We start from the raw sequence: 10212 nt of genomic DNA on the forward strand, positions 1-10212 counted from the left end.
GTGCCAGGTCCTCCAGAGATAGGAAAGCTATTTGTAGTTACTCTCCACTGGCTGATAATTGAGGGTCCTGAGCGGAGACCCCGCTCTATTGGCTCAGAATTCCCTAAGGGTATGTGCACACGTAAACTGCATTTACGTCTGAAATTACGGAGCTGTTTTCAGGAGAAAACAGCTCCGTAATTTCAGACGTGATTGCTCGTACTCTCATTTTGCGAGGCGTCATTGACGGCCGTAATTTAGAGCTGTTCTTCATTGAATTCAATGAAAAACGGCTCAAATTACGTCCAAAGAAGTGTCCTGCACTTCTTTGACGAGGCTGTTATTTTACGCGTCGTCGTTTGACAGCTGTCAAATTACGACGCATAAATTACAGGTCGTCTGCACAGTACGTCGGCAAACCCATTCAAATGAATGGGCAGATGTTTGCCGACGTATTGGAGCCGTATTTTCAGGCGTAAATCGAGGCATAATACGCCTCGTTTACGCCTGAAAATAGGTCGTGTGAACCCAGCCTAATAAGGTATTGAAAAAAATTGCTTTTTCTAAACTAGACCACCTATTTAATATTCCAAATCTACTTGTGTAATAGATTTTCTTGCCTTTGTGTAGATTGTGTGTTTATTGCATATTACGGCAGGATGTGACTCTGCTCTGTTGACACAACAATGATGAAATGTCTGTAGTTTTTATTTTTAAACTGTGTGACACACATGCACAGCCCTCCCTTCTACCCGTACTGGTGTGCAAGTGTGACACACAGCTCCCCCTCCCCTTACATACCATGTGTTACAATCTTGTGGTCTGAGGTTTAGTGATTCAGCCATTAAGGTGTATATATATAGTTGAGATAAGCAGAAGCATGTAGATAGGAGACAAAGAAGGAAAAAGAGTTGGTTGTCACCCTAACAATGCTGGCAGTACTAGTCCTACTTGGCACCTTGTGTGCTTGGAGTCATTCTGCTCCAACATCTCACCATAAGCCTTTATCGGTTATATTCCCTTCAGACATAAGGAGCAACTTAACTGACCTTGAGACAGCGGAGGTAAAATTTATGTTGTGTTTTTTTCTTTTTAATATTTCTATCCATTTCTTCTTTATTGCCCTAAACACATCATGGATGTTTATCCTGGATGACATCATCAAGAACATATTCTCCTCTTCTTCTTCAATGACAACTCTTTATCTCTCTAAGTGCATTTTCATATACTATGTATCTGTACCCATAATTGTCAAAGCTCCTCTCCAGTAATATCGTATATTCTCACTAATATTCAGTCCGTTGCCTATGTACCCGTGTACCACTTCTCTTCTGAAAATTCCTCCTGACCGTGTTATAAATGAGGTCCCTACGTAACATCCCATTTTCTTCACAGAAATACCTAATACGCTTTGGTTACATGCCCCTGGGACATGAAGAAAATAGTCAAGTCTCCTTACGGAAGTCTCTCATCAGAATGCAGAAGAAGTTGGGACTTAAGGAAACTGGGGAGCTTGATGCAGAAACAAAAAAGGCCATAAATAGCCCCCGCTGTGGCGTGCCAGATGTGGGCAAATTTCAGACATTTGAGGGAGATTTAAAGTGGGATCATAATGATGTAACATACAAGTAAGTGACCCTCATTTGTTCACATTTTACTGATTAAAATGTGTGAGAGCCATGGTGGCTAGCTACTACAGTATTTCTAATGACATGTTTACATGTAGGATCCTCAACTACTCCCCTGATCTTGACCCTGAAGTAATCGATGATGCCTTTGTTCGTGCCTTCAAAGTCTGGAGTGATGTAACACCACTCACCTTTACCCGAATCTACAATGGGGAACCTGACATTAACATATTGTTTGGATCTGACAGTGAGTGAATTCTGTTGCGTACATGATGCCAAATTCTAATAACCAGATTCATATTGAGTACGGGACAGTAAGACACTTGTTTGAAATTTTGTAGGACTGAAAAGAGCAAGGGCATAACTGGCTGGAGGGGGAGGGGGGAGACTGGCAGGGCAAATGCTCCTGGTGCTGGATTCCAAGCAGTGTACCCAAATGCCACTATGCCTTGGTCAGGGTATTTAGACACGGGGATAGTTCAGCAAACTGGATCTTTGCCCCAGGTGATGAAATGCCTAGCTACAACCCTGGAACAATGCAATTTATTAGTGTAGAAATCTAAGTGGCAAAGCATCATTCCAAACTGTTAGATCATGATGACACCTTTAGATCAGAAAGAGCAGTATAGGACTTGTAATTGTCCACTAGCCAGAAAGCCATACGTTTTATACCTCATTTGTTGGTATTCGTAATTTTACTCTTTTCCTTTATTTGGGGAGATAAGAGTACTGTAAGAGTCTATGTTTAAGATGTATACACTAATCATTCATGCTGGAAATTGGGGTCCCTCAAACACCTACATTCACTAAAGTTCTCCTGAACTTTCCTTCAGCTAAGTCCCCATCTCGGGGAAATGTTTTTCTTTGACGTTTGCTATTCTATAGTCTCTTTCAAGGAATACTTGAAGAGGTATCACAATTGATAAATTATTTACTTTAATACATTCTTTACTAACTTATAATGTTCTATAATAACCTATACTTGTAACTAAAAGAGACAGCCTTGGATAAACCTATAAAATACAACAAAAAAAGCTGACCATTCATATGTTAGACTAGAGGATTTATTATAAATTGTTCATCCAAAATTTTAAGAACCTGGATATTGAATGAATATGTATTTTTCAGACCATGGCGATCCATATCCTTTTGATGGAAAAGATGGTCTTTTGGCTCATGCATATCCACCTGGGGAAGGGGTGCAGGGGGATGCTCACTTTGATGATGATGAGAACTGGACTCTTGGAACTGGAAGAGGTAGGTGTGAACTAGCAACAATAGGATTATGTATCACATAGTTATGTTGAGCCATGAGTCCATGAAAATTAACCGTTTATATATTCTAGCTATGAAGTATTATGTTAAAATTATTACAGCTAATGTAATGATGCCTAAAGTATGCCATAGTTTCATAACTATGTTTCCAATTTTATAAGATACTTAACTAAAACAGAAGAAAGATGCTGGAAACAGCTATTTTACTTTAAGGCATATTTCAATTACCACACTTCGTTAGCTATAATAATTACTCGCTTTATAAAATGTATATCAGCTATTTACTTCTTGAAATTTTGCACTGTAAAATAAATGACAAGATTTGACTCTTATCACACACACAATGAACGTTAACCTTTGTAGACCATGTTAGGTTTCCTTAATTTTTCAGTGAGCTGACCTTTGTAGATCATGTTAGGTTTCCTTTATTTTCGGCGAGCTGACCTTTGTAGACCATGCTGGGGTTCATTCACTTTTCAGTGCGCTCACTTTTCAATACCAAGTTAGGTTACCCTCACTTTCATTGAGCTCACTTTTGAAGACCATGTTATGTTTCCTTCACTTTTCAGTGAGCTTAATCTTGTAGACCATGTTATGTTTCCCTACATTTTCAGTGAACACGTTTCAGTGAGCTCTACTTTTAAAGACCATGTTAGGTTTCCTTCACTATTCAGTGAGCTTACCCTTGTAGACCATGTTAGGTTTCCTTTACTTTTCAGTGAGCTTACCCTTGTAGACCATGTTAGGTTTCCGTCTCTATTCAGTGAGCTTACCCTTGTGGACCATGTTAGGTTTCCTTTACTTTTCAGTGAGCTTACCCTTGTAGACCATGTTAGGTTTCCGTCACTATTCAGTGAGCTTACCCTTGTGGACCATGTTAGGTTTCCTTTACTTTAACTGAGCTTACCCCTTGTAGACTATGTTCTGTGTAAACCCTGTAAAGTTTTCTTCATTTTTGAATAATGTCTCATTTGCTTCCTTCCAGTGGTGAAGACTCGTTTTGGTAATGCAGATGGAGCTCTGTGTCATTTCCCATTTGTCTTTGATGGTCAGACATACACCTCCTGTATAAGTGCTGGTCGATCTGATGGACATATCTGGTGTAGCACAACCCCCAACTTTGATGAGGACAAAAAATTTGGCTTCTGCCCAAGCGAGTGTAAGTACAATAATTATACTCGGAAGGCTGAGATAGAAGAATAAGACATAGCGCCTTATTAATAACCCTTCTCTTTGCCATATCCAGCAATGCTCAGACTCAGTTGCAAACTGTGCAAGTTCAGTCAGGATGTGGGAACTATTAGACATAATGCTGCAAGATGCCGTTAAATAATGTTGTTTTTCAGTTTAATAGCCTTTTATGATTTGGTTACACATAGAACCTATCCTAATATATATATATATATATATTATTAAAAAAAACACTGGATTATACTTACTGCCCTCTTTCTTATTACATTTTTATGGTCTAAAATTAGCCATAGCTGTCATAAGTTTTTTTTCCAATACCATCATTAATCCTGAAATGTGAGTGTTAAAGGTTTTTTTTGGGACATCAATATTGATGTCCTATCTTTAGTATAGGCCACCAAGACCCCTAATGATCAATAGAATAAAGGCCCTATACCTTCATTGTTTACACAGACACATCGCCTCATCCGTACGGGTGAGCCTTGCCTCATACTCCAGCTTAGTCACATTTACTACTTAGAAGGGGCTTGTGGTCAAAACCCCTTTAATCAAATATTAATGGCCTATCCTAGAGATAGGTCACATATATTTAAGGCCCGGGTATCCCACTGTAATTCACTAAAATACAGTGGACCTTTAGTAGATGATCAAGTGTGTTCCAAATAGTTTCTAAACTATTGTTCGACGCTAAAAAATATAAAAAATGTTTACAAAAAACCCCAGCTATGGACAGATAAACATGCTGTAGTTAAGAATAAGCAGTACTGAGGGATCTAATATTTTAGGAATGTTTTATTAGCCTTATAAAATACTCAGTACTTGATGATTGGTGATGGTAAAGGCGACAGGTTAACTCAAAAAGTATAATTTTAATTGTGTTTAATTGTGCTCCCTCTCTCTGTAGTGCTGTACACATATGGTGGGAATGGTGAAGATCAGCCCTGTGTATTCCCTTTTATTTTTGATGGTCAATCTTATTCTTCTTGCACAAAAGAAGGACGTTCAGATGGATATCGCTGGTGTAGTACCACAGCCAACTATGATACAGATGTCAAATATGGATTCTGTCCCAACAGAGGTCAGTATTTCTGTCAAGAGTTTTATAGTGTATATGGCCTCATAGTAGCAGTGGGCTTAGGTTATTCATATAAAGAGGTTTGTATCTAAGCAATGCAGATGCTAATATATTATGGATGGATGTTTATATAAGAGTTCTGTTGAGAACATTACTGACTAGAACTATTTTTATGCAGATACTTCTGTGGTTGGCGGAAACTCTCAAGGTGACCCTTGTGTGTTCCCCTTTACCTTCCTGGGAAAGACATATCGCCAATGTACAAGTGATGGGCGAGATGACAAGAAGTTGTGGTGTGCCACTACCTCCAGCTATGACCAGGACAGGAAATGGGGATTGTGTCCAGACCAAGGTACATATCATAATACAATCTGATATTCTTTCAATCTAACCAGTAATTATCAACTAAACATATTACATGATTGTAAGAAATTAGCTCAATTTTCTCTGGATTACCATTAACATGTGTGTACTTGCTTAGATTATAGTATATAATGCAGAGTTTGTTACAACATGCTTTAAGAACTTTTGATGATTAATTCATATTGGGGAGTTCATAATATTATAATGGTCCTCACTTGCTCCACAATGTTGGTTCTCACAGGGACCTCACATTCCTTATAGCCTAGATCTCATTCCCAGCCAATAATTCTCATCGGGCTATAGAAAAGCAATGTTAAAGGAATGCTTTCTTTCAAATGTTAGGTAGATTTGAAGCATCTTCTTGCCTAGTGTGTAAATATCATAGAAGCAACCCCTGAGGTTGCTTGAGGACTTATACAGATGGGATCCCCAGATCAAATTGGGCCTATCTGCTCCATGGGCCATATGAACTTATGCAAGATTCCTCCACTCAAGAGGCTGCCCAACCCCAATTGTAGAAATCAAGGAAAGAGAAACCCAACCAAAGTATAACATCTGTACTTCTCTTCTACATGGGATAGGAAGAGAGAGGGCACCTGTCCACGTATGATAAAGTAGACCTGTGTGAAAAAACACCAGGAGGGGGACTTATTGTAATTTTTGGTATGGAGCTCCCATTCCTTTATAAGCCTTTGTTTCCTGCATATATACCTATGCATAGTTGACCAGCACATCGATGACAAATTCTGTCCCAGCATGGAGGATCTGGTTGAAATAAACTCTATATGTTATGCTATACCCTATGATTTCAGATGTGTTCAGTAATGCATATCTTAATCTCACACATGATGTTTTTCCACAGGCTACAGTTTATTTTTGGTGGCAGCTCACGAATTTGGTCATGCATTAGGACTAGAGCACAGCAGCGTTCAAGATGCACTGATGTACCCAATGTACAAATATGTGAAAGAATTCGAGCTCCATTCTGATGACATCCTTGGGATACAGTATCTATATGGTATGGACATCTATGTTCAGTATGCAATTAATTTTTATGTACCAAGCTTATTTAGTATTTGCAATTGCTCAATTGAAAGCCAATTTACATTATTTATAATAATTAAAAACAGTCAGTATTGCTTCTCTCCTCATACGTGAAGCAGTTTCACTCTCAACTGTGCAACATGTAAATGTGGATTAATTGTAAAGGGAACAGCAATGACTGGCGCGTTGTCGCAATGATGAGAGAGATGAAGGAATTAGTGTTATTAGTTGGAAACTATTGATTTCATATGTAAAAAAAGAGCAGGATGAAGGAACATTTTTTTTCTGAGATTTATATGAAGTTTTAATTGTTGCATTTGCTAATGGTCCTTTGAAGAAATGTAAAAATTTTTCAAAAAATGCATTAGATAAAAGAATCAAAGTGTTCCTTACTGTCAACATCAATACTTCATGATATATTACACCACAGCGGAACAAGTCATAGTCATTAATTACCAGGCATATTGCAGATAGTACGACAACTGGAACTGCTTGATTAATTCTTGTCTACATTTTCAGGAACTGGATCTGGTCCACAGCCCACTCCACCAAAACCCACTAAGAAACCAAGTCCTAAAACCACTCCTTCAACTCCTATCACCACTACCACTACTACCAGTGTCGATCCTGACATCCCGGTTGATCCTACACAAAACCCATGTAAAGTGAAAGTATTTGACGCCATCGCAGAAATACAAGGGGTGCTTCATTTCTTTAAAGATGGGTAAGAGGAACAAGATATAGGTTGAAATTTATAAGGAGAAGCAGACCCTCATACAATTTGTAGTCATATTTTTTTCGGCGTTAACCAGATCCTTCAACTTCTGTTTCAGAGTATACTGGACGTTACCTGCTAGAGGCCCTCCAATTTCTTCAACCCCGATATCAGACACTTGGCCTGCCTTGCCCCCCAATATTGACACTGTATTTCAGGACCCCAAAAGCAAGAAGATCTTCTTTTTCTCAGGTGGGAGATCAAGTAATCACCAACATGTGAATTTTGAAGGAGTATATGAGAAACTTACATTAATACTATAGAGCATAAATGTTCCAACTGCTATAAGTGTCAATCTAAGACCTTCCAACATAAGGCAGAAACGATCCTTGGAAGAGATATAGTGGACCTCATGGTGTCGCAAAATACCTTTTCTTCTGGCATGAAAGTTCAATTATTGAAACTTGACAACTGTATATATTGACCAGTCAGGTTTACAAAAGGCAATAACTTGCCAAGTCAATACCTATTGCACAGCAGAGTCCTAGTCATCATTACCTTCAGTTCTAACATCCCAATTTTCCTAAGATTAGTTCAATTGAATAACTTTATGCTCCTTGCCCCAGTGCAAAATCTGTAATAGGTTCCCCCACCCAACATGTGTCATTTAAAGGACTAATGTCCTTTTATGTGGCAGGGGAGCCATTGGCCTCCTTAGGTATCAGTACCCGAATGCAACCGCAAACTCTGCAAACCCTATAGTTACGCCCCTGCATCTGCCTATATCTAACTCAACAGGACACCAGTTGCTTTTGTTACACTGTCAGGCTGCACAAATTGACTGGTAAATTGCTATGATAAAGTGAAAAAGGATTGTTTGGTGAGGTTAAAATTGTCCATTTAGACGTGCATTGTGAGTCATAACATGCCATAACAATCTTGTCTCTTGCAGGACGTAAATTCTGGCAGTATACTGGAAGCACTGTTCTTGGACCACGTAGCCTTGACAAACTGGGATTCGACAAGGATGTTGATCAAATCTTAGGTGCTATTACACGGGATAATGGAAAGGTCCTTTTATTCAATGGTGAAAGATACTGGAGGTAAGTTTTTAAGAAAAAACGCGATATGAATGATACGATCTTTAAAAACATCTGTCGTTTACATGGCTATAAAGAGTATCTTTGTGTTTCCTTTTAATAGACTTGATGTGAAGTCACAAACTGTAGATAAGGGATACCCTCGAAACACAGATGAAGATTTTGCTGGGGTTCCTACTGATTCTCATTATGTCTTTGTATATCAAGGTAAGGATGTACATGGTATAAACATCTCTTATTCTCGGATATGGTATCCTAGTAACCAAAGTTTACATTCAGAGCTTTACCAAATGACTCCATGGTCTCATAATTATTTTTAAATTACCCCTTAGTCCTCATTCATGGGTATATTGTATTTGTGTTTATGAATGAAACACTCAAACCCCCTGCAATTCAAACTTACACCCCCATAGATCCCTATAGATCCCACAGTTGAAATATTAATAGTTAAACGCAGGTATAATAGACCTGTTAGAATAAGAACTAATGCTGTATTTATGTATTAATTGCTAAATCAATTCATGCGCACATACATTTATGAATATCTATAGTGATGATATCCTACACACATACAGATGGCAACACAATACCAAAGTATGAATATCTTCGACTTGTAAAACCAATAACTTGAATCTGTCCTCAACTATTTGAAAAGTAACTTGAAGCACTTTTACCTTTTTTTTTTTTTACATATGTGTTAGTTCATTTGCACAAATTCACAAATGTTTTTCTTTCAGGTAAATACTACTTCTGTCAGGATTTCTTCTTCTGGCGTATGACATGGCGCAAGCAAGTGGAAAAAGTTGGATATGTAAAATATGACCTTCTACGCTGTCCAGAAAATTCCAGCTAAATCAAGGCTGTAAAATGTATTTAGATATGATGGGTGGCCAGTTAGGAAAGGGTTAAACAACCGTTTTGATTTGAAGAGGTAGCTTAGAACGGGAAGTCTTTGTTTTTATATGTGAACCTTAAAACCCACCCCTTCTTCACGGCAGATGTGCTCCTACAAGAGAACCGTAAATGTTCAGGCACTGTAAACATGGTCTTCATGTTTAATCCCCTTTAGGGAAGTGTGTGTGTGTGTGTGTGTGTGTGTGTGTGTGCGTGTATGTGTGTGTGTGTGTGTGTGTGTGTGTGTGTGTGTGTGTGTGTCTATGCCTGCCTGGTGCAGGCTTTCGGAGAGCTGTGTGACAGATGATGAGTTGTCGCAGTAGTGAAATAAGACAAGGTGACCTTTCAGAGATTTCTATAATATATTGTATTCTTTTCTAATAAATACTGTTCCTTCTTAAACTGTGTGTTTGTATTTTTATTGTTTTGCATTTTGGTGGAGGAAGCAGAAAATTTTGTGTAAAATTCCAAGATGTTAATCCCCTTTAATCTGTAAAAGAATAACATGTAAAACAGAAATCATCATAAAGAGTTTGTCCTGTGTGGAGAATCTGTTTCAGATTGTGGGTCTCCCCTACCATAAGTGAAGGATTTCACCCCCTAATCATAACTGTGTAGAGGAAGAAAGCTCAATTTTTATGCTCACATTACATGTACCAATTGCTGTCCATGCTGTCCAAAATTTACATGGAGCATCCCTAGGGTCATCCGGTACCTTCAGGATCGCCTTTACTAGCTGAACTTAAAGTTAATGTGGACTACACATTTGTTACATATTTTTTGGTTTATCAAGAGCCACTTTAAAGAGGTCTCCGCCCACTTTTATATTTACATGGGAGTGTGAGTTTGTGTGTGAACATAGCCTCAGAAGTACTCTCCAGTTAATGAACAGGAACAGGCACATGGAACTGATGTCATGTCTGTTCTGCCTCCAAGCTTCCATTTTTA

The 10212-nt window shown here is 38.5% G+C and overlaps 1 protein-coding gene across 1 annotated transcript; it reads left to right on the plus strand.

Annotated features, from left to right (window-relative positions):
* The first annotated feature begins 866 nt into the window (after positions 1 to 866).
* On the plus strand, positions 867 to 9666 carry MMP9 (matrix metallopeptidase 9). Its single transcript, XM_075846479.1, has 13 exons — positions 867 to 1043; positions 1375 to 1607; positions 1706 to 1854; positions 2736 to 2864; positions 3868 to 4041; positions 4978 to 5151; positions 5327 to 5500; positions 6374 to 6529; positions 7075 to 7279; positions 7389 to 7522; positions 8223 to 8373; positions 8474 to 8577; positions 9108 to 9666. The coding sequence occupies exons 1-13, from the start codon at positions 909 to 911 to the stop codon at positions 9221 to 9223; spliced, it is 2034 nt and encodes a 677-aa protein (XP_075702594.1). The 5' UTR covers positions 867 to 908; the 3' UTR covers positions 9224 to 9666.
* The last annotated feature ends 546 nt before the right edge of the window (positions 9667 to 10212 follow it).

Source organism: Rhinoderma darwinii, chromosome 13 (genome assembly GCF_050947455.1).
Source record: "Rhinoderma darwinii isolate aRhiDar2 chromosome 13, aRhiDar2.hap1, whole genome shotgun sequence".
Classification (NCBI taxonomy): Eukaryota; Metazoa; Chordata; class Amphibia; order Anura; family Rhinodermatidae; genus Rhinoderma; species Rhinoderma darwinii.

Coding starts and splice junctions, on each gene's coding strand:
- MMP9 (XM_075846479.1), top strand. CDS start 909: ATGCTGGCAGTACTAGTCCTACTTGGCACCTTGTGTGCTTGGAGTCAT. Junction 5,501..6,373: donor GGGATTGTGTCCAGACCAAG/GTACATATCATA, acceptor GTTTTTCCACAG/GCTACAGTTTATTTTTGGTG. Junction 7,523..8,222: donor GAAGATCTTCTTTTTCTCAG/GTGGGAGATCAA, acceptor TGTCTCTTGCAG/GACGTAAATTCTGGCAGTAT.